The sequence below is a fragment of the Sinocyclocheilus rhinocerous genome, unplaced genomic scaffold (assembly GCF_001515625.1).
Source record: "Sinocyclocheilus rhinocerous isolate Xijiao unplaced genomic scaffold, SAMN03320098_v1.1 scaffold2090, whole genome shotgun sequence".
In the NCBI taxonomy this organism is placed as follows: domain Eukaryota; kingdom Metazoa; phylum Chordata; class Actinopteri; order Cypriniformes; family Cyprinidae; genus Sinocyclocheilus; species Sinocyclocheilus rhinocerous.
Window position 1 is genome coordinate 299553 of NW_015632025.1, and position 26291 is coordinate 325843.

The 26291-nt window shown below is 39.5% G+C and overlaps 1 protein-coding gene and 1 pseudogene across 1 annotated transcript in view; one reads left to right on the plus strand and one right to left on the minus strand.

Annotated features, from left to right (window-relative positions):
• The first annotated feature begins 200 nt into the window (after window positions 1-200).
• LOC107742039 (MKRN2 opposite strand protein-like) lies at window positions 201-1635 on the plus strand (annotated as a pseudogene).
• A 17448-nt stretch (window positions 1636-19083) lies between these two features.
• Window positions 19084-26291, minus strand: part of LOC107742034 (peroxisome proliferator-activated receptor gamma-like) — a 33779-nt gene continuing 26571 nt past the window's right edge. Inside the window, exons 6-7 of the mRNA XM_016554884.1 lie at window positions 20850-21318; window positions 19084-19629 (exon numbers count right to left, since the gene is read on the minus strand). Of these exons, the coding sequence (XP_016410370.1) occupies window positions 19382-19629; window positions 20850-21318 (717 nt within the window). The 3' untranslated portion in view covers window positions 19084-19381. The remainder of the gene's footprint in view (window positions 19630-20849; window positions 21319-26291) is intronic.

The following is a 26291-nucleotide window of genomic DNA, read 5'->3' on the forward strand; positions in this document are numbered from 1 at the left end:
GTAGGAAATTTACAAAATATCTTCATGGAACATGATCTTTACTTAATATCCTAATGATTTTTGGCATAAAAGAAACATCTATAATTTTGACCCATACAATGTATTTTTGGCTATTGCTACAAATATACCCCAGCGACTTATGACTGCTTTTGTGCTGCAGGCTCACATATATTATTGCTCTAACACTATTCTATCATGTTATGTATTTATTCTGCAGGGAATGGCATGACACAGAGATTCATGTAGGGCTGTCACCTGTAATTACTGTACCGTCTGTTGTTTTGCTGTATTTCAGCAGTGCTTGTGTTTGTAGGTCTGGTCTATAACTACACCCTGTCAGGGTCCGGAGAGACGAGCGCGGCTGGGAACGCTGTGTCTGCATGCAGCTCTGCCCTGCGCGGACACAGGAGCTCAGGGAATCATGGGACTGGAGCAGCGCTACAGTCCTATGCAACACAGTCACATGTTGACGTGACGTGACATGTGGCCAAGTATGGTGACCCATACTCGGAATTAGTGCTCTGCATTTATCCCATCCAAAGTGGGCCAAACATGGGCCAAGCCAAAAGTGGCTAGATATAGCTTTTAATGGTGCTGAGTTGAGTGTTTTATCCACTGGTCGGGAGGCTAGACGTGATCATGTTTGTTCACCGGCAGGTTAGCTGAGGAGAGCGAGTTTGGATCGTGCTGTTATGGTTTCGCTCTGACCTTCATAAACCACATGCGCTCGCTGGATGGGAAAGTGTCTCTGAGCCGAGACCAGTTCACAGACAGGATCTCACCTTCTGCCCAGAATGAAGACCGTGTCGCTCTACATCAACATCTATCATGCAATATTACAACACGTGATGCTCATTTCTTCATTAAACACTATAGGGTCATTCCGCCTCAAATTTCAGAAACTTCCCCAGCTCAAATCTTTCATTTTGTCAGTATTTTTCCTGAAGAAAGATAAACATGTATAGTGATGTATAGTAATCCACTGTTTAGTAGAGGAGGGTCAAACTGCTCATTTTCACCTGAGATTCAGAGCCAGATTACAGAAAGAGTGCAGCATCACAGGGTTATTTTTACACAGAGATTGGTAGCTCTGTTAGTGAAATCTGCTGACTTTAGCAATCTTAGTTACATTATACGCCAATGGTGACCAATCAAATATGGGGAAACAGCACTTTTCAAGTTTTTTCTCCAAAGTTTGCAGGCCTGTAACTCAATTTACTTAATATCCTAATGATTTTTGGCATAAAAGAAAAATACAGTGTATTGTTGGCTATTGCTACAAATATACCCCAGCGACTTATGACTGCTTTTGTGCTGCAGGCTCACATATATTATTGCTCTAACACTATTCTATCATGTTATGTATTTATTCTGCAGGGAATGGCATGACACAGAGATTCATGTAGGGCTGTCACCTGTAATTACTGTACCGTCTGTTGTTTTGCTGTATTTCAGCAGTGCTTGTGTTTGTAGGTCTGGTCTATAACTACACCCTGTCAGGGTCCGGAGAGACGAGCGCGGCTGGGAACGCTGTGTCTGCATGCAGCTCTGCCCTGCGCGGACACAGGAGCTCAGGGAATCATGGGACTGGAGCAGCGCTACAGTCCTATGCAACACAGTCACATGTTGACGTGACGTGACATGTGGCCAAGTATGGTGACCCATACTCGGAATTAGTGCTCTGCATTTATCCCATCCAAAGTGGGCCAAACATGGGCCAAGCCAAAAGTGGCTAGATATAGCTTTTAATGGTGCTGAGTTGAGTGTTTTATCCACTGGTCGGGAGGCTAGACGTGATCATGTTTGTTCACCGGCAGGTTAGCTGAGGAGAGCGAGTTTGGATCGTGCTGTTATGGTTTCGCTCTGACCTTCATAAACCACATGCGCTCGCTGGATGGGAAAGTGTCTCTGAGCCGAGACCAGTTCACAGACAGGATCTCACCTTCTGCCCAGAATGAAGACCGTGTCGCTCTACATCAACATCTATCATGCAATATTACAACACGTGATGCTCATTTCTTCATTAAACACTATAGGGTCATTCCGCCTCAAATTTCAGAAACTTCCCCAGCTCAAATCTTTCATTTTGTCAGTATTTTTCCTGAAGAAAGATAAACATGTATAGTGATGTATAGTAATCCACTGTTTAGTAGAGGAGGGTCAAACTGCTCATTTTCACCTGAGATTCAGAGCCAGATTACAGAAAGAGTGCAGCATCACAGGGTTATTTTTACACAGAGATTGGTAGCTCTGTTAGTGAAATCTGCTGACTTTAGCAATCTGTGTTGCATTATGTGCCAGTGAATGTTCAATAATGGGAAAAAGCACTTTCAAGTTTTTTCTCCAATGTTTGCAGGCCTGTAGCTCAAGAAGTATCAAAGATATGTTAATGCCTTTTTAGATTTTGGGTTTTAACAAACTTTTCTTTTGGCATCTTTATTTTTAAGGCTCTTTATGGTTCCATTTCCGCAATATAGGGCTCTCAACATGGATCCAGGAGTAAATCGTTCACATTTTCAGTGCTCAAAAACCAAATGTGGGTCACTTTGCATTCAACTGATACTTCTAGCAATGTCTGAAGAATAAACAATGTTGAAAGTAGAATTGTAGCTTGTTTCCCTCTATCAAAACAGTTGCATTGAACATACCTGTCTGAGTGCTAAACGTGCACTGAAGTGGTCAAGCTGAGGCCATTAACTTGCTCTCAGTTGTCTATTCATAAGATTCAGAATTTGGATCAGTTTCAGGGATATTTGGAAGAATGGATTTTGTTCATTTTAACTTTTTCTGAAGCTACCAAGAGTTCAAATATGCAGCATCATAATGACATGTTAGAAACAAATCACAGCTGATCACACATTATATTCACATCAGTAAACCAAGATTTGCCTCACCTGGATTAAGTATTAGAATGTATTTTTCTTTTGTTATAACATGTGAAGCATAGTCATAGATTAAGTAATATCCACTGGGGGGCATATTTGTCAGAATCACAGACAGTAGCTCAAACTTTAAAATATTTAAGGTCTCTCACACTTGAAATAATTATCACGGGGTCATTCTAAACTCTGAGTAAATGGGATCCTGTGTAATTTTATTGTATGTTTCACACTGCTCATACTTGGATTAATGAATAATCCTGGTTATTTATACTCTGACATGTGGCACTGCACATTCCTAAACCCTGGGTTACTGTTATTATTTGCATATTTGCAGTGTCACTCATAACTAGATTGCATGGGCAGGATTCAATCATTTGGACATGGAGCTGCATTGAGATCCCAATATCTCGGGGACTGAATTATACAGGGCCTTAAAATGTAATTTTATTAAGAATCAGAATCTAAAATCATATTAAGGTATCTTTAACACTTCTTGAGTCACAGGCACACAGACTTCAGAAAAAGAACATTTTAGCACTCAGACATGTATGTTCTATGCAATTATATACAGTATGTTCAAAAAACATTTCTACTCTCAACATTATTTATTCTTCAGACATTGTTCTTTAAATATAATAAGTGTCAGCTTAATTATCTCTGTAACTGAACCATACAGGGCCTTAAAAATGAAGATGCCAAAAGGAAAGTTTGTTAAAATACAAAATCTGAAGGTGCTCTAAGATTTCTTAAACACTTCAGGCCTGCAGACTTTGGAGAAAAAACTTGAGAAGTGCTTTAAATGGTCTCCATTGACACATAATGCAACACAGATTGCTAAAGTCAGCAGATTTCACTAACAGAGCGGCCAATCTCTGTGTAAATATAACCCTGTGATGCTTCACTCTTTCTGAAGTCTTTCTATCCTCCTGTAATCTGGCTCTGAATCTCAGGTGAGAATGAGCAGTTTGACCCTCCTCTACTAAACAGTGGATTACTCAGAAAATCTATAACATTTAATATTTTGGCTTTCCTCACTACACATGGTTATCTTTCTTCAGGAAAGATATTGATAAAATACCCTATATAGAAGTGAAGTATATACACTAGAACCCTTTCAAAAGAGACTAATATATGCCTTTAAAAGAATCGTTCACCCAACACTGAACATTTGCTGTGCATTTACTCACCCTCAGCCCATTCAAGATGTGGATGACCTTTTTCTTCAGTGGTACAGAAAAGAAGATTTTCAGCTGAAATCGTGGTGCTTGGTGATTCATAAAATGCAAGTCAATGGCTGCCGTCACTTTGAGAGTCAAAAAAGCACATACAGACAACACAAACTTTATCGGTTACTCGAGTCAGCTTGTAAATACAGGTTTTAAACACAGACTTGGTGTTGAGTTGCAGTGACACACTGGTATCAAGTCAGAGAAACATTTGCATAGTTTACACTTTCAGCTTATTACAACACAACACAAATGTGATTTCTATAGCACATTTAATACAAGTGCCGTTCCAGCATCATTACACACAGTCACACAAACCAAATTAAACATTAACATTTCAAACCTCATCACTCTAATCAATTCTAGAAGCTCTACTAAAAAGGTACGATTTCAATCTAGACTTAAAAGCATCCACAGATGGGGAAGACTTCATATGCACTGGAAGAGGCTTGCATAATCCCTGACAAAGCCCTATTATCTTTTGATTTTAATCTGGTTTTAGGAACATGAAGAATCATCTGACTCGAAGATCTCACGTTTCTTGTATTTTGACTCATATTTTGGGGCAATGCCATGCAACGCTTTAAAAACCATCAAGAAAACCTTCAATTCAAATCTACATTTGACAGGCCACCAGTGTAAAGAAACCAAGACTGGGGTGATTCTCTCTCGTCTGTGTGCGAGTCAGAAGTCTGGCAGCAGCATTTTGTACTAATTGAAGACGAGATAATTGACTCTGTGAAATATACAGAACACTCACAGATCACTCTACGCAGAAACTCAGGCGAGGGTCCGAGTGAGGACGAGGACAGCAAGAACAACTGAGACGCTCAAGACCCTCCTAATCTGACATTCCTCAATTTCTTACACTTCTTGTGTCAAGGTGAACGAATCATGCCTAAACGTGCCTGTCAATCTGTACTCTTACGAACTCAAATGCCACTTTTGTAAAACTTTTCAGACGTTTTGCTTTACATCTGTGTCCCTGGAGCACAAAAGCAGTGTTAAGTCGTTGGGGTATATTTGTAGCAATAGCCAACAATACATTGTGTATTATTGGCTATTGCTATCCAAAATTATACATTTTTCTTTTATGCCAAAAATCATTAGGATATTAAGTAAAGATCATGTTCCATGAAGATATTTTGTAAGTTTCCTACCGTAAATATATCAAAACTTAATTTTTGATTAGTAATATGCATTGCTAAGAACTTCATTTGAACAACTTTAAAGATGATTTTCTCAATATTTAGATTTTTTTGCACCCTCAGATTCCAGATTTTCAAATAGTTGTATCTCAGCCAAATATTGTCCTATCCTAACAAACCATACATCAATGGAAATATTATTTATTCAGCTTTCAGATGATGCATAAATCTCAATTTCAAAAAAAATGGACCTTTATGGCTGGTTTTGTGCTCCAGGGTCACATACATGGGTCATTAAACAGAAAACAGTTTTTTTGCAGATTTCTGGATGCAACATCAAAGCAGTGATTAACTAGCAAACATTTCCAGCACGTGACTGATTCAGAACAAACCTTGCATGATAAAACAGCGGTCCTTTCCGGTAGAGCACTAGAAAAGAGAGAATGACCGGATCAGCACTGGAACAAACGCTCTAGCTGCGAGACTCCTGGAGTTCACAAGCCCTGAGTAATTCAGCAGTCCTCCTCCAGCGTTACTGACACTGGACTAAAGCAGGGTCAGGCCTACAGGTTTCAGCAGGACACGCCATAAACAACAGCGCTCCTGAGAACTGCTGATTCTATACCATTACAAACCAGACAAGAAACCTGAGATTAGATGCGAGTCTGTTTAAACTGAAAACATGGCACAACTATTCTTCCGTAAGTGTTAGAGTTTTCTCCTGCGGTCACTCAGCTCTGTTTCAGTCGGTGCACTGCTTCATGCAAAGACTGTTATTCTTGGGCTTCTTTTGAAGTAATTTGGTAACACTTTACTTAATGCATAATAAAGAGTTATTGAAGGCTATAATGCATTATAATTATTCATAATGAGCACTGTAAAATGTTATATCTTGTCCTAAATAATTATAACCAAATTTAATATGCATAGTGTAGCTGTCAGGGTTATGGACCTGTCTGTGTGTGTTTTTGCTCCCTGTGACCCAGTTTCTGTCTCCCGTTGATTGTGTTAATTTGATTCCAGGTGTGTCTAGTTCTTCCCCCAATTATCCTGTGTTTAAAAGCCTTAGTCCTTTCAGTCAGTGTTTGTCGGTTCTGAACGTCATGCCATGTGTTCCTGTGTCTCCTATGTACCCCTTGTGTTTGGATTATTAAAAGACTGTGGTTTGAAGCTATCTCCGTGTCTCCTCGTTCCGTGCTCCAAGTGAAGTGTGACAGTAACAATGAATTGACAAGTGTTATAATTTATTCATTTATTCACTTTTTAACGCCATGCTAGCATCAATACTATTTTTATGGCGATCTCAGAATAAATTACACAAGGTATGATAAGTGTTATAATGTGGTTACAATTATTCATGAGATTGTACAATGCATTATAAGGTTCATTACAAGACATATTTAATGTATTATTACTGCTTTTATGATGCATTATGCATAAAGTCACACTTTATTTTAGGGTCCTTGTTACACAAACACATACTTAAGTAATATCAATTAACCAAATGTACTTACTATGGGTTTAGGGTTAGTTAGCTGCTTGTAATTATCCCAGGGTTTCTGCAGGTCTTATAAAGTCTTCATGAGCCCTTCCACAAATTAAAGGCTTAAAAAGGTCTTGAATCAGAGCAGAAAGTCTTAAACTCATGTAGCTGCTGCAAAAATGTTGACTGGTTTTCTGAGAAACTGAACAAAATCAGGTGAGTTTACAAGAACAAATATCTGCCAGCGGGGAATAAAGAATGAATTAACTGACTTTCTTATCTTATATCCTTCTGCTTTTAAGTGTATCTTGATTTAATAATCTTTAGAAATTTGCACTGGAAAGCAGGACAAAAATATGTCATATAGGAAAAACATTGCTTTCTTGCAGGGTGATCAGAGGGTACAGTAAAAGATATTTCCATAATCTACTTCAGTTTTTTAAATAAAAAGATTGTAATGCAGATTTGTTGGAAGTTGTATTTTCAATCTGTTGCTACTTCAACTCATTTTACATATTAACATATCGTGTTTCCTTTAACCAGGTCTATAAATTAGGGTTAGGGCTAGAAAATTTATAAAAGGGTGACTTTTTAGAAAATGTAACTTTTAGCGTTAGAAAAAGTTACAAAACATCCCACTGGCTCCGACTCTCTGATTCGACTCAAGGGTGTGCTTTACTGGAGAATGATGGGATAGGATTGTATTGATGAGAGGGAGCGGTAGTTTCGGTAAGCTGTTGTTGAGGGAGGCTGAGTTAACAGAAGCTTCAGCTGTGTTGTTTGGATTGGCTCAGGCCAGTGAAATCACTCAACTACTGTATATCCAGCTGTAACCCGGACAGACACAAACCACAGTGATGGAGGGCTGTTTGTGCAGTAATAGCCATGTCGACAGAAGGGATTTCTGATGTAATCCGTCACACAGAGAGCTTGATCCTTCAGGTTAGAGCTGGAGAGTCACTCACTTCTTCATAACTCATGCTGAAAGGGTTTATTCTGCCCCGCTGCGCCCGACGTAGGACAGAGCAAATTACTGAGAGTTACGCTCATTAAAAACCTTTTGTTTAATACAGGAGTGTCTTCTAAGACAGCTGAAGAACAAGCTCTTCTATAAGCATTTGTCTAATTCAGAAACATGTGCATGCAGGCACTTTCCAAACACTTTGTGACCAGCGTATTTCCATTACTTTTCCAGTTGTTAATAATGATACGGGATAGTTTTGGATTAGGATTTTTAAGTCATTTCACAGAGACTGTAATCTCAAAGAGCCATTTCTAGCCAATGAAGATCTTGAGATCACTACACAATGTATATATTCACAATAAAAACATACAGTGGGGGAACTTGCAGTCTTTAATACACGATTAACATGCAGTCAAGCTGTGCTTGACAGGGCGGAGAGAAAAATGACTGGTGTATAAGGGGATCAGAAAAATACTGATACAATAGAAAATGTTCAGAATTTAGATTTCAAATCACTTGACTTGGTGGTTTTAACACAACTTTAAGCATTAGCAAGAAACAGCGCTCTAATGGGAGCAACATATGGACACACGTGTAAGTGACACCACAAGTATTTGCATTAAAGCCTCTTTTTCCTGACAAAACGTTTTTCCAAACTACTTTCAGCATCATGTTCAGGGCTCAAGGACACATCATCCATCGACTGGTCACCAGAGCTTTTGGCCCCAGACTTCTGGCTCTGGATGTCAACCTCCACTGGTTTCGTGCGTGTGTCTAACACATGCCATGCATCAGAAGAGCCGCACACGCCCAGCTGAGGCGCTTCTGGAGTCTGGAGTTAAATCAACACCACTGATCGTTAAGCATCTGCACACACCACCAGTCACACGCTTCTGAACAGTCTCTTCTGCTCACCAAGCCTGCATTTATTTGATCCAAAGTACAGCAAACGCAGTAATATTGTGAAATATATTTACTATTTAAAATAACTGTTTTCTATGTGAATATCTGTTAAACTCGAATGTATTTCTGTGATGCGCAACTGTATTTTCAGCATCATTACTCCAGTCTTCAGTGTCACATGATCTTCAGAAATCATTCTAATATGCTGATTTGCTGCTCAACAAACATATAATATTATTATGATGTTGAAAACAGCTGAGTAGAATTTTTTTCAGGTTTCTTTGATGAATAGAAAGTTTAGAAGAACAGCATTTATTTGAAATAGAAGTCTTTTGTAGCATTATAAATGTCTTTGTCATCACTTTTGATCAATTTAAAGCATCCTTGCTAAATAAAAGTATTAATTTCCATAATGTCTGCTTCTGTTTCGAGCTTCTGGCGCTGACTCCTGCAGGAACACGTGCGCCGCGGTGTCGCAGCAAACCTCGTCCGAGGCGCTTCTGAAACATCATCGAGAGTTCCGTCTTCTGCTTAAAACTCGAACATTCAGTAGGAATGTAAATAATACCAAACAATCAAATTAAAAAGCGATACTTATCATAAACACACAGATAAATGCTACGAATTTATGTCCACACGTTTATTCAAATTATAGTAGTTGTAATTTGTTTTAAGGGTCAGTAGAGAGCAATATTTCCTAAATAAACCGGTGTTGTGAGAAACGAGTTTACTGTTGAATATACGTATTCATACATTATATCTAAAAGTAAGGTATTTAACAGACAGCCTTATCCATATATAAATATATGTATTTAAATGTATGTATGTATGTATTTGATAAATATATGTATTACGTATCGTTAGCGCCACTCAACTCAAGAATATACCAAAACTAGCCTAGAATTACGCAGTTCCGTAGTATTCTGAGTATCTTTGAGTAACAATGGTTTATGAACAGCAATCATTCCGTTCATGGTATATTAAAGTAAAATGGTATTGCTATCTGATGCCATGATATCTCCACAGTAAGCTTTTTTGTCATCTGTCAATGTTTTTTTTTTTAAGAAGTCTCTCCAAGCCTGCATTTATTTGATCCAAAATACAGCAAAATTGTGAAATATTTGTGCTATTTAAAAGAACTGTTTTCTATGTGAATATGTGTTAAACTGTAATGTATTTCTGTGATGCGCAGCTGTATTTTCAGCATCATTACTCCAGTCTTCAGTGTCACATGATCTTCAGAAATCATAATAATATGCTGATCTGCTGCTCAACAAACATTTATTATTATTATTATTATGTTGAAAACAGCTGAGTAGAATTTTTTTCAGGATTCTTTGATGAATAAAAAGTTAAAAAGAACAGCATTTATTGATTTCTATTTCAGATAAATGCTGTTTTCTGAACTTTTTATTTATCAGAGAAACCTGAAAAAATTATACTCAGCTGTTTTCAACATTGATAATAATCAGAAATGTTTATTGAGCAGCAAATCAGCATATTATAATGATTTCTGAAGATCATGTGACACTGAAGACTGCAGTAATGATGCTGAAAATACAGCTGCGCATCACAGAAATACATTACAGTTTAACAGATATTCACAGAGAAAACAGCTGTTTTACATTATAATAATATTTCACAATTTTTACTGTATTTTGGATCAAATAAATGCAGTCTCGGTGAGCAGAAGAAATCTTACTGATCAATCACTCTTGACTGTGGTGTGTGTGGCAGACAGAATGAAGCGTGTGTGTGTTTCGGGGGATTCACCCTCAGTGCTGTCATGCGTGTTCTGGCGCACACACCTCACACAGGACTGCAGCACTGACACAAGAGCTTGACAGGCTTCTCTGAGAGAATGAGAGACCTGTGAGAGACAGAGCCGTGTGTTTCTGAGCGCTGGACGTGTGGAGAGCAGACGCATGCTTTAGAAGATCCTCTCACCATCTTCTGCTGAAGGCCCAGGTGCTCAGTGACGGCCTCACAGACTAATTATAGACTCACAAAGCCTTCGCCAGAAAGGACATGTAAGTCAGTCTGTTTTGGTAACATCAAGGGACACATTTGTCTAACTCTAACTGCTCTTAAACATACTTTCCCTGCTTGATTTGGTTGGTTTTAGCAAGAATGTGTTTTCTGTGTTCATGAACTGTGTAAGTGTTGTGGTGCGAATCAGAAATACTGAGATAAGAGGAAGCTACGGCTAGTGCTCGTGTTAAGATAGGATTTCTGCTAAAGTGTTTTAGCCTCAGAGCTGGTCATAACTGATTACATGGGATCTGGATTATGTAATCAGATTCCAAAAATCAAGTACTCGTAATTAGATTAAATTACATTTTAAAATACTCGTAATCAGACTGCAGTTACCTTCTTAGGGATTACATTATTACACATTACTTACACAATAGCAGTCATTTCCCCTCTTTTTCATCTTTCAAATGTTCCTTTCTAAAACAGCCTACCGCTTATATTGTAACGGAAGAAGTCTGACACAACAGGTTAGTATATATATAAAACAGGTTTATTTGGTCACAGAGAGTGCTGGGGTAGGGTCCAGAGGATGTGATGGTGAATTAATAGTTTGAAGGATATGATGAGTGGGGGAATCCGAGTCTTTGGCTTTACAGGAGCTGGTGTGTAGGCAGGAGGAGCACACACCTCAGCGATCCGTGAACAAGGAGGAACAGGAGACACTTGGAGACGCTAGGAGGAACAGAGGTAAGTAATGCAGGAAGTATTCAAATGGAAGTAGTAGCAAAGTCATTGAGTCCTCTACGTGTATACGAGACCGGACAGTGAGGGTGTCTGAGGTGTGTGCTTTTATGCAGGCTGGTTAATGAGGTGCTTGATTAGTGACGGGTGCTGGTGCTCAGAACTCAGGTGAGAGGGATCGTTGTGATTGGGTGGTGGTGGAGCCTGGCCGATCTGTTACATATATAAAAATACATACTTATACAAAAATAATTTCAGGTTTAAGAAGTGTTTCAAGATTAAATCAACTACTGATGAACACATTCATTTTTATTTGAATTATCAATCAGTCGGTTTCTTAATCGTGTATCACTTTGGAAGGTGTTTCTTTCAAACACATTAAAATGCACACATTCACCAACTTTGTTGTCATCTGATCCTCTTTCTGCTAATATATTTTCATTTGAAGTACCCCTGAGATTTATATATATATATATATATATATTTAATAATGAAGTGTCTCAGTTGCATGTTCATATGCAGGTAAACAAATACAATATTTCATTTTTTCAGTAAGTGTTTTATTCTTATTCATTTTAAAATTTGTTTTAATTTAACTTTTTATTGTTTCATTAATTATTAACTTTTCATTAAACTCATAAACCTCCTGCAGTACCTTAATAAAACATTCATTCAAGGTTATCTGGTCTTTAATAATGTTCTCAAAATGTTAGCTCAAAAAAAGTTATTTATATTTGCTGAAACATATTTGATATGTTCGACTACATTTTTTAAAATGTTACTACTTGTTTCAGAATTTTTAGAAAACATTCAAAAGTAACATTCTCGTAATGTTTGCAAATGGATCAAATGGAACTCAATAAAACATTTAAAAAACTGGAAGTTTTGAAAATTCAGAGAAGGTTCAGAAACGTTTTCATAACTTAATTTGAACGTTGGCAAAGCGTTCTTAGAATGTATAGTTCAATTCAATTCAATTCAATTCAAGTTTATTTGTACAGCGCTTTTCATGATACAAATCATTGCAAAGCAACTTTACAGCAAATTAAGTTTCTACAATATTTAGTGGTAGCTTATCAGTGGTGACTGTCAGTTAATGTACATATGACAGAAATGTATGGAAAAATCAATTTAAGACGTAATAAAACGGACGATGAACACTATTAACAGCAATTATTATATGATGCAATCAAACTTATAGCAAAATGTGGTAGTTCTGTATGTTGTTTCAGGGTTGGCATCATCTGAGGTCCTCTGAGGGGTTGGCATCATCTCTTCTCAGGTGTTCTGGATCCAGACTGAAGCTTGTGTAAATCCTAGTTACCACGGGATGCCAATCCCAGCAGAAACAGAGAAACAAATAGAGACATAATTAGCGTAGCTGCTGTTCCAACCGAGCAAAGTTGATTTGTTGTAGTTGTCAGCCGGGAATGCTTTAATACTGTAATGATGCCGGTTTTGACATTGCTTTCAGAAAACAAAGCAGAAACCTTCATGTGACGACATGAAGAGCTCAACTGTGTCTCTGTGAGAGCGTTTCTCGCGGAGCGTTGTTAGTGCATTGCTACTGCTTCTGCATTCCTTCACTCGGCTGGAAGTCCTCTCTTCCCACATTAAACACTCCACAAACACAGGGCCGCTATCTCTGCCTGCATTCCTTCAAAGATTTTTAAAGCAGCAAAATGTATTTTCTGAAATGACTTGGCATTGTTTGTGAAGTGTCTTGGCAGGAAGAGGATTAATAGTAACAAAGTAAAGGATATGCTGACACAGCACAAACACACATTTATTTAATCATCATCATCATCATCAAAACAGACAGCAGGCCGCTCTCCGGAACGGAGCCGCTTCATCTCGGTCTCAGGAGGACAGCAGTTTATAAAATAGCACTGAGGCACAACTATGCAGAAGCTTTCCCAGAACGCTGAAATGACGTAGTTTTGTTTGTTAGTTTGTTTAGCTAGCCTGAATGGAGTTTACAAAGACCAAAAATACTTGTTCTTGGCACTAAACATGGAATATAGTTGTGTTTAGAGTTCTGTTAAATGATGGTGTTTATCATGGAAATGCTTATATTAATCTGATCTAGATGTATTTATTTCTGTACTTGGTTAGAGTTTACTTGGTAACTCTTCATAATAAAGTTCTATTTGCCAACATTAGTTAACTACATATAGTTATGAACTAAACATTAAAGTACTTCTAAAGTTATTGAAGTTAACGTTAATTTCAACATTTACTAATGCATTATTAAAATCAAAAGTTGTAGCTGTTTATATTATTTATTGGACCTGAGCTGACATCAACGGCAATGAACAATTGTATTTTTAGTAACTAATGTTCACAAAAATGAAAAAATACTGAAACAAATGTATTGCTTATTGTTAGTTAGTTAATGCATTAATGGTAATTAATGGGATCTTCTTGTAAAGTGTTACTGCTTACATCTAAAAAATTATTTGTAATGTCATGTGTACCTGAAACAAAAAAAAAAACTGTAGGCAAAACAATTTTGTGCAATAACTTACCCTTTAAAAAATAAATGATTCAAGCAATAAAATCCATATTTTTAGTGTATAGCTGAACAAATTTGGTTCGCAGAATGTTGCATTAGTTTATACTTCGAAACAGAGTCAGTTGTATTAAACTTGCTGGTTTTGTTCTAAAATGTTCTCGACCCAAAGAAGATTGTGAAAGATGTTATGGGCACATAAAAACTAATGACAGCTCACATCTGCCAGTCTCCCACTTCCCCTTCCACGAGCCCAGAACAGCTTCAAACATCTCCTTCATTTATCACTGAGCTCTAACTAAAACCTGGCTCTATCAGGAAGAAATATTCCTCTCCCGTCCAGCTGCAAAATGATATTTTGTCAAAGGAGACATGCATCTACAGCAGGGTGCAGTGAAGTTCAGATTTTGCAATCACAACAGGGTGTGTTCCGACACACACACAATGAAAGCATGATGAAATGATTCAAAGTAGCTTTGCTTGTTATGGAGCTGCACGCACCTCGCCTGCTCAAGACCTCAATAGGAAGACATTAATTAACACACACACGCTCACACACACTCACTCAGTCACTCACTCACTCACTCACACACACTCACTCACACAATCACTCACTCACTCACTCACTCAGTCACTCACTCACTCACTCACTCAGTCACTCACTCACTCACTCACTCAGTCACTCACTCACTCACTCACTCAGTCACTCACTCACTCACTCACTCAGTCACTCACTCACTCACTCACTCAGTCACTCACTCACTCACTCACTCAGTCACTCACTCACTCACTCACTCAGTCACTCACTCACTCACTCACTCAGTCACTCACTCACTCACTCACTCAGTCACTCACTCACTCACTCACTCAGTCACTCACTCACTCACTCACTCAGTCACTCACTCACTCACTCACTCAGTCACTCACTCACTCACTCACTCAGTCACTCACTCACTCACTCACTCAGTCACTCACTCACTCACTCACTCAGTCACTCACTCACTCACTCACTCAGTCACTCACTCACTCACTCACTCAGTCACTCACTCACTCACTCACTCAGTCACTCACTCACTCACTCACTCAGTCACTCACTCACTCACTCACTCAGTCACTCACTCACTCACTCACTCAGTCACTCACTCACTCACTCACTCAGTCACTCACTCACTCACTCACTCAGTCACTCACTCACTCACTCACTCAGTCACTCACTCACTCACTCACTCAGTCACTCACTCACTCACTCACTCAGTCACTCACTCACTCACTCACTCAGTCACTCACTCACTCACTCACTCAGTCACTCACTCACTCACTCACTCAGTCACTCACTCACTCACTCACTCAGTCACTCACTCACTCACTCACTCAGTCACTCACTCACTCACTCACTCAGTCACTCACTCACTCACTCACTCAGTCACTCACTCACTCACTCACTCAGTCACTCACTCACTCACTCACTCAGTCACTCACTCACTCACTCACTCAGTCACTCACTCACTCACTCACTCAGTCACTCACTCACTCACTCACTCAGTCACTCACTCACTCACTCACTCAGTCACTCACTCACTCACTCACTCAGTCACTCACTCACTCACTCACTCAGTCACTCACTCACTCACTCACTCAGTCACTCACTCACTCACTCACTCACACTCGCTCGCTCACACACTCACTCACTCACTCACTCACACTCGCTCGCTCACACACGCACGCTCGCACACACACACACACACTCACTCACTCGCTCACTCACTCACACTCGCTCGCTCACACACTCACTCACTCACTCACACTCGCTTGCTCACACACGCACGCTCGCTCACACACTCACTCACTCACTCACTCACTCACACTCGCTCGCTCACACACGCACGCTCGCTCACACACTCACTCACTCACTCACTCACTCACACTCGCTCGCTCACACACTGACTCACTCACACTCGCTCGCTCACACATGCACGCTCGCTCACAGACTCACTCACTCACTCACTCAACACGCATGCTGACACTCACTCACTCACTCACACTTGCTCGCTCACACATGCACACACACACGCTCACACGCACGCTCACACACACACTCACTCGCTCGCACGCTCGCTCGCTCACACACTCACTCACACACACACACACACTCACTCACTCACACACACACACACTCACTCACTCACACACACGCTCACACGCACACTCACTCACTCACACACACACACACTCACTCACTCACTCACACACACACACACACACACACACACACACACACACACACACACACACTCACACGCACGCTCACACACACGCTCACTCACTCACACACTCACTCACTCACTCACTCAGTCACACTCGCTCGCTCACACGCACGCTCGCTCACACACTCACTCACTCACACACACACACACACACGCTCACACGCACGCTCACTCACTCACTCACTCACACACTCACTCACTCACTCACTCAGTCACACTCGTTCGCTCACACACTCACTCACTCACACACACGCTCACACGCACGCTCACTCACTCACTCACTCACACACTCACTCACTCACTCACTCAGTCACACTCGTTCGCTCACACACTCACTCACTCACACACACGCTCACACGCACGCTCACTCACTCACTCACTCACACACTCACTCACTCACTCACTCAGTCACACTCGTTCGCTCACACACTCACTCACTCACACACACGCTCACACGCACGCTCACTCACTCACTCACTCACACACTCACTCACTCACTCACTCAGTCACACTCGTTCGCTCACACACTCACTCACTCACACACACGCTCACACGCACGCTCACTCACTCACTCACTCACACACTCACTCACTCACTCACTCAGTCACACTCGTTCGCTCACACACTCACTCACTCACACACACGCTCACACGCACGCTCACTCACTCACTCACTCACACACTCACTCACTCACTCACTCAGTCACACTCGTTCGCTCACACACTCACTCACTCACACACACGCTCACACGCACGCTCACTCACTCACTCACTCACACACTCACTCACTCACTCACTCAGTCACACTCGTTCGCTCACACACTCACTCACTCACACACACGCTCACACGCACGCTCACTCACTCACTCACTCACACACTCACTCACTCACTCACTCAGTCACACTCGTTCGCTCACACACTCACTCACTCACACACACGCTCACACGCACGCTCACTCACTCACTCACTCACACACTCACTCACTCACTCACTCAGTCACACTCGTTCGCTCACACACTCACTCACTCACACACACGCTCACACGCACGCTCACTCACTCACTCACTCACACACTCACTCACTCACTCACTCAGTCACACTCGTTCGCTCACACACTCACTCACTCACACACACGCTCACACGCACGCTCACTCACTCACTCACTCACACACTCACTCACTCACTCACTCAGTCACACTCGTTCGCTCACACACTCACTCACTCACACACACGCTCACACGCACGCTCACTCACTCACTCACTCACACACTCACTCACTCACTCACTCAGTCACACTCGTTCGCTCACACACTCACTCACTCACACACACGCTCACACGCACGCTCACTCACTCACTCACTCACACACTCACTCACTCACTCACTCAGTCACACTCGTTCGCTCACACACTCACTCACTCACACACACGCTCACACGCACGCTCACTCACTCACTCACTCACACACTCACTCACTCACTCACTCAGTCACACTCGTTCGCTCACACACTCACTCACTCACACACACGCTCACACGCACGCTCACTCACTCACTCACTCACACACTCACTCACTCACTCACTCAGTCACACTCGTTCGCTCACACACTCACTCACTCACACACACGCTCACACGCACGCTCACTCACTCACTCACTCACACACTCACTCACTCACTCACTCAGTCACACTCGTTCGCTCACACACTCACTCACTCACACACACGCTCACACGCACGCTCACTCACTCACTCACTCACACACTCACTCACTCACTCACTCAGTCACACTCGTTCGCTCACACACTCACTCACTCACACACACGCTCACACGCACGCTCACTCACTCACTCACACACACACACACACACTCACACACACACTCACTCACACACACACACACACACACACACAGGCGGACACAGAAAAAGGTGTGTGATGACTGAGTGTATCGCATGTCAATCAAAATATGTGTAAAAACTACACAGTTAATCCAGAAGTTAACATAGTTTGAAAATATTTATTTACATATTCAAATACATTTGACATTTAACGGCTTACATGTCATTTAAAATTTATGAAAAACGCTCCCTTTTAAAATCTTGTTTTTTTTTCTTGTTTACATACATCTCGTGAATTAAAGTAAAAAAATGAAGGCTTTAGAATGATTTGAAAAATTTAATTCCTGACTGAGAAAAATAAAGCAAAACAAAAAGCCCTTGCAGATTTTTTAAAAATGTTCATATATGTAAAAGACAACACATTTAAAGTTCAGAATTTGAGGCAAAAAGAGCAGATGTTTGGAAAATAATCTAAGAAAGTGTTGTATTTGCTCCATGTACAAGCAAGAAAACCTGTCACCTGTGACAAATATCAGAGGTTAAAATGAACCGCACGCTTACATATTCATATATTCTGTGCATAGTTTGAGACAAACACCAGCTCTTCGGTGCATCTGATGATAGTGCTGTGTGTGTTTAGTTTTATTGCAGCCCTACATGAACAAATGCTGGAGACATGCATGAGTCACTCTTAGAGGTTTTGTAAAGGTGAACTTTATTGCTATCTGAAACGTTTTGATAACATTGTAAAACAACACCCACAAGTCTGAGACCACGAGTTCCTGCTTTTAATTCATTTGGATTCTCTTCTAATAAAATAAATTTAAATATAAAATAGTGACAATCGCCATGTTAAACTAGCATATATATATATGTATATATGTACAGTATATATATATTATAAATTATATTGTATTATGACATATATAAAATATTCATCAGAAATAATTTGAAAATGCTGCACGACTTAATATGCCCCAAAGAGCATTTGAAGCAAAAAAAAAAAAAAAAAGTCTCTATAAAGGGGTTCAACATGGTGAATTTTATATCTAAATTTATTTGCATAGTTACCTAGAAAAATCTTGCCTTATTTTTGTCTTATCTTTATTTATTTTTTTACTCAAATGTTTATTTCCAGGTTTAAAAACCCCCCTAACTTGCAGTGTGGTCTCAGGCTTCTGCACACCTCTGTTTTTATGTCATTTTTAAAGATGAAATAAGGAGTGTCACGTTTATGTCCATGGCTTTATCTGTAAGGCCTATGAATGCACAAACACAAGTGCGGTTTGAAATCAGCTGGTGAAATGTTTTCACAGTGGTACTGCCCTCTTTAACCAGACAGCCAGAGAGGAATCTGATAGTTTCTCTGCTGACGAAGGTTTTTCAGTGCAAACACACCAGGACTAGATCAGAGCAGTACAGCGAGCTCAGAATCTGTCAGACACAGACTAGTACAAGTCCCTCATGATCTCCTGCAGCAGCGGGTGCAAGCACCAGTCCACCTCGGTCTCCTTCAGCAGCTGGATCAGCTGCACGTGATCGGTCACCAGCTGCCGCAGGTCCGTCATCTTCTGCAGCACTTTGGCGAACAGCTGCAGGGAGTCGGGATGGCTCGTCTTCAGCTGCAGCTCCAGAGCATGAAGAACCGTCTCCTGCAGGTCCTCGATGGGCTTGACGTTCAGCAGACCCGGTCGATCTACCAGACGAGAAACGGTTTGAGACAGCTGTTCATTTCACTGGGAATTATTACAGAGCAAACGGAGCTTTTCCTATAGATTTGTTCAGGTGAATCTCACGAAGAGTTTCAGGGTTTCCAGTCATATTTCAGCACAGAAACGGAAAGAAAAGAAAATGAAAAAATAATAATAATAATGATGATAACCAACATCCCTTTCCCATTTTCTCATTATTGTGATAAAAACATCACATTAAAAACAGTAAAAAAACACTCAATTTTTGTTATTTAAAAACGATAATCATAAAAATAATTCACCAGGATTTTATTTTTAATAATTACCATAAATTAAATTTAGTCCAAAAGCTAACGGAATTTATATTTACATTTATGTTTATTTTTTTTAAATTTTACAAATGTTGTTTATAATTTAAAGATTATCATTATTAATAAAAATAATGTCACACTTACATTTTCAAAACTTTGCCTCTTTTTTTTTTTTTCAAAACTTTACACACAAATCCAAGTACTGCACACAAAATGCAAAATTCCTTACATCTCTCGCAAAATGAAGCACTGCTTTCAAAATATCAAAAGCAAACATTTGCAAACAACTTTGCCATAATATTAATTCCTGTTAGATTTGTGTGTTGTGTTTTGCAAAAAGTGTTTTATGAAATTGAAAACTGAGTCAAAGGCAGATAATTAGTGTATGGTTTTGCAGATTTGGTGTGTGCTTCTGCTGTTTGAGTGTCAGCTTTCAGAAACTGTGTCACAAGTGAAGATTCTGTGTGTAAGCTGATGAAAAAAAACTGTAAATAAAAAAATAATAAATCAATAGGGCTTCATTTTCTTCATGGCCCAGTCTTTTCTTGCACGTTTTTGAGATTCACCTGTTGTCTGATGTTCTGAGTCTTAAGTTAATTTTCACACAGAGTATTTTATCATGTGTTTGCATCAACAAAGTTCAAAGTTGGCATTTTAATGCATCTCTGACCAATAAAACTAAACGATAACTGCACCGGTTCCTGCAGAACTGTGAATTAAACAACTGTAGTGATAACGAGCCAAAAAACGGAGGTATGACGCAAGCTGGCGACAGCTCAGATCACAAGAGTCTGGTTTAAGCTGAGCGGAGATGATATGGTGAGTCACAGCTTGTGGTCGGACCTGAGGTTAGTCTTAGCATCGGCTGACTGATGCAAGCTAAAGAGGAGGTTTGTTCTGGAAGCGAGACCCACCTCCGCTCAAGATGATGACGGCCAGGAACAGAGCCATGTCGCTGTCGTCCAGCTCCAGCGCGTTGAACCTGACGGAGAACTCAAACTTGGGCTCCATCATCTCGCAGAAGGGCTTGCGCAGGCTCTTGAGGAACTCGCGGGTCATGAAGATCTGGCCGTAGGAGATGAGCGTGCCGTCTTTGTTCATGAGCGGCGCTATCATGATGATGAGGACTTCGATGACGCCATACTTCAGCAGCGTCACCTGGTCATTGAGGTCCAGGCTGACGAAGCCTGGGATGCTCTTGGCGAACTCGGTGACCTCGCTGACGGCTTCGGCCGAGCGCGACTGGCAGCTGTGGAAGAAGCGGAGCTCCACCTCGTGCATGACGCTCATCTCGGCCCTGCGGAGCTCCTGCGCCGGCATCTGCCTGCTGTTGATCATCTGCTCGCCTTCCAGCAGAGACTTCATGTCGTGAATAACGAACGGCTGTGAACCAGAACAAAGTGATGGGAAGCTTACTTAGGTTACAAGCTACCCTACATGAAATGTAACAAGTAGTGTAACTATTTCTATTACTTTATTAAAGTAATTGATTACATTTGATACTTTTTGATTACTTTTCTACATTTATAATGAATTGTTTGAATCATTCTGAAACATGTAAAGCAGGCTGGGTTAACTTCACAATAGTGATCAACGCTGATTACTGTCAGGCTTTCAAAATCCTTCGTCACTTGGATTAAGATTATAATAATTTAATTTTAAAGCACCGCTACCACAAAATCAGACTTACTTTGGGATCGTTCTGAGGTTGAATACAGATTTGAAACCATAACAAGAACTAGTTTAATAGATATGTGACCCTGGAGCACAAAACCAGTCATAAGTGTCAGTTTTAGATTGAGCTGAAAGCTGAATAAATAAGCTCTCCATTGATGTATGGTTTGTTAGGATAGGACAATATCTGGCCGAGATACAACTATTTGAAAATCTGGAATCTGAGGGTGCAAAAAAATCTAAATATTGAGAAAATCATCTTTAAAGTTGTCCAAATGAAGTTCTTAGCAATGCATATTACTAATCAAAAATTTAGTTTTGATATATTTACATTAAGTTTTGAGATTTACAAAATATCTTCATGGAACATGATCTTTACTTAATATCCTAATGATTTTTGGCATAAAAGAAAAATGTATAATTTTGACCCATACAATGTATTGTTGGCTATTGCTACAAATATACCCCAGCGACTTAACACTGCTTTTTGGCTCCAGGGACACATATAATTCTGTTTTTGAAATCAAATCTTTTGCATAGCTATGACAGGAAACACTGGAATCTAACAATGGCTTTGGAAAAAGCAGTTAATCTTAAAAAAATAAAGCATATACATAAACCCAAATAGGAAATAAAACAGTTATGGAATAAGCATGTGTACTAAACTCCTGAAAAATTGGCGTCTCATACTTAGAGCAACTTGGGAAAGAAATCAATTAAATCTCTATGTGTGTGAAAAAAATCAAATGTAACCTCCTTTGTAATCTTTGACATTTTCATAAGTAACTGTAATTTAATTACAAATTTTTTTCTCAGTAACTGTAACTGATTACAGTTACATTTATTTTGTAACTAGTTACAATGTATCTAGTTACTCCCCAACACTGAGTGTGCGTTACGAAATCTTCTATAAAAGTAAGGGTGCGATCACACTAGTTCGGTTCTCTTGGTTCATTTGGTCCGGATCAAAAAAAGAAAACAATACATTTGTTCCTGGTCCACGTAGTGTTCACACTGGCATTTCTGACAGCGAACCTAAAGGCATAGTCACACATTCACAACCTCATTGGTCGGGTTGAATGACGTGTATTTTGTGACAGAACTCAACACCAAACAAAAGGTGTGTTCGACTTAAAGCGGCACTGCGGGTGTGTGATATCAAAGCACCCATTCACCGATCGCTCTGCTCAGCGCTGCTTTAAGTCGAACACAGCTAATGCCGTCTGCTGGACTAAGCGTGCTCATTGTTGAGTGTACATATGATTTTATCTTTACCACATGCGAACTCACGAAGAGCTCATAAAAGGCACTTTACCTCCTCGTTGCTCCACGTTTGTCCTCTACTCATTTTGTTTTGGATACACCGCTTGTTCTGCGTCGTCAAATCATGTCGCATAGCATCACATCTTGTCATTACATTCTGTTTTTGGTTCGTTTAGAAGTATTTGGTCCATGTTGCGTTCATATTTCATTCAAACCGCACCAGGATTCGTTTGGAAGCAGACCGAGACTCATGTTTTTAGCAGTCTTGTGCACACCAGGGTTCGGATCGCAGCGTTCACACTTACTCAAACGAACTGCACTAACAATCGCACCGGAGTTCGTTTTAATCGAACCAAACACCCTGAGAGAAGCTCATGCGTAACAGCTGTTCACGCTAACTAACTGTGTGTAAGTACTCGAGTCTGGACAAAATCTGAGCCAAGAGCATATTTTCTACGGCTAGTCCAGGAGTCCAAATCCTCCAGAAAATAAGGTTTCGGACTTGAGTCTGAGTTCGGTCTTGTCTGAACTCGAGTACTACAACACTGGCTGTAAGCATTACTACATAAATATATGAATTAGTGCTGTCAAACGATTAATCGCATCCAAAATAAACGTTTTTGTTTACATAATATATGTGTGTATACTGTGTATATTATGTACATATAAATACACACACACATACAGGTACAGTATATATTTAGAAAATATTTCCATGTATATATTTATATTAATATAATTGATATTATATATAAATATTTTAAATGTATAAACATAACATATTTTTCTTAAATTGCATGTGTGTGTATTTATATATACATAATAAATATACACAGTTCACACACATATATTACATAAACAAACACTTTTATTTTGGATGCGATTAATCGCGATTAATCGTTTGACAGCACTAATATGAATGCATATCTTGGCATTGGTTGAATATGAACCTCTCAAGGTTTCTGTCAAGTGTTGCTGCAGAGATTTAGGCCCGAATGCAGCCTCAAAACGCATCCTTTGTTTCCCAGGCCATGAAGGACTCAACAGATGGATCCTTCGCGACAGACTATCCCAAGATTCATTACTTGCCGTGGGGATTTTTTTGACAGAAAATGCCAAATTACACTTTTAAATGTTAGTATTAGGTTTCAACTTAATTGAATATCTAATGCTACAAAAACAAACACTTTAATATCCAGTGACTTAGATACAGTGTTGGGGGTAACGCACTACAAGTAACACGAATTACGTAATCAGATTACTTTTTGCAAGTAACTAGTAAAGTAACACACATTACTTTTTAATTTACAAGAAAATGTCTGAGTTACTTTTTTAAATAAGTAATGCCAGTTACTTTGTTTCCATGTATTGACTGACAGCTCTGGTGTTGCCATGGTGACAGAAATCAGGAGTAAATGCAGAGGTATAAACATGATCTTACTGTACTTCATGAATTTGCTCATCTCACCTGCACAAAAACAGATCCAGTATTCCTCAAAATTAATAAAATGAAATGCAAACTCAGAATATGACGCAAACCTGCAATAACTAAAACTGTTAAATAACAAATATCCTTTACGTATTTAATCGCATTGTATTAAACAGTGTCTTTGCTCCTTACTTTCAACGATCCAATTCAAACATACTAAGCAAATATGACTTTAGATAAACATAACATGTTCTTCATTTTAGTTATTGCTGAATAGTGTTGAACTTTCTTCTCCTGCGTCATATTCTTCATGCAGTTTGTGTGAGCAGCGCCCTCTACTGTACAGACGTGAATTTACATTTCCTTCAGCCTGAGGCGCATTCACTTCACTTTTGCTGTGAAAGGGCTTTTTCATTTGTCAAAAAATTTAACTTTTTTTTATATTAAAAACAAACAAGCATGCACTTCCCAGATGAGAAAAAGTAACGTAACACAATACTTTCCATAAAAAGTAACTAAGTAACACAATTAGTTACTTTTTTAGGGAGTAACGCAATATTGTAATGCATTACTTTAACGCTGCCTATGCTTTATATAGTTGATACTTTTTAATGTGCATTAATGGACCAAAGTGAACATATTTAGACAGGTTGTGAAGATCAATCCTAAGTATGCTAGACTGTCCCATTTAACAATGCTCGCTTCGACCGTCACAGCCTTCGAACTGCCCACTGTATTTACAGTGCAATACAACAAGTATGCGGCAAGGAGCGCTATACTGGGAGTAAACTGTCTAAAGGCTTTCTCTTTCAGGCCAAGGTCAAAAGTATCTTGTTGAGCAAGTTAGTAATATCTAGGTACCTGATGTGTCCAGTTTAACGGCACAAACTGTGTGATATGAAGGTAACTCTATCGCCCTCTTGAGGACTGGAGTTGATCACAACCGGACGGTGTGTTTTCAGTACGTAAACATTGATGTTGGTGTACTGTAAGTTTCTGGCAGCAAACGGATGCATTCATGAACATGACCTCAAAAATGCTGTTGAACAAAACGCTTCCTGATTTCACGTCGTTCCACCTCAAGACCAAGTTAGACAGTAATATGACAGGTCTTCTGCAAATGTGCTGCCAGTGTCACTGAAAGAGTGAGCTCTGGATTCCTGTCTAACTATGATTCCTCACAGCGTTTACTCTCGCATTAGAACAGAGTCCCAAGCTGATCTTTTGTTTTCTGTCAGCTTCCTTTGAGTTGTCTGCATGAGTGCACAAGCCCCGAATGTGGAACTAATCAAGCATGAATTAAGACGCTTTTTTTTTATTTTATTTGTGTAGGCCTTTCTTTCTGCAGTCTGTGCCTTTATAAATATTTCTCCTGCAAAGAGAGCAGATGTTTGGTATCACTGGCTGCGTTAGTCAAAACAAGCATCTAACAGCCTTGGTCATATCTCTTGTTAAAGACACATGATGCAGGCGTTTTATGTGTGGTATGTTTGATTTCAACTTATTTCCAACAAAACAGGAATGTTCAATGGAGAGGCCGAGGGGCTTCGTTTTTGGCTTTCGTTATTGCTATGTTTATATACTGTAAATAAAATATGAAAATAGGAGCATGAAAACAAGAAATGTGAATTTGTTCTTGTTAAATATAAAATGTCATCTTTGAAATAAATGTTTTGTTATGTAAAGCAGTGATATTCATACATTTTTCAGTGTGGTCTAAGTGTCCAAATACCTTTTGGGGTGACAGTGTGATACAATGTAATAATTAAAACAAAAACATACAAATAAAATAAATATTTTTGTTTCAATAAAAACTATTACATAAAAAATATTACCCAGTATAACATTTCTTTAATTTTAGGATTTTTTTTTTTTTTTTTCTTTTTTAAATATACATGTATATAGTCAGCAAGGTAACACATTATTTTAAGTTGAAACAATTATTTTTTTTTACAGTATATATATATATATATATATATATATATATATA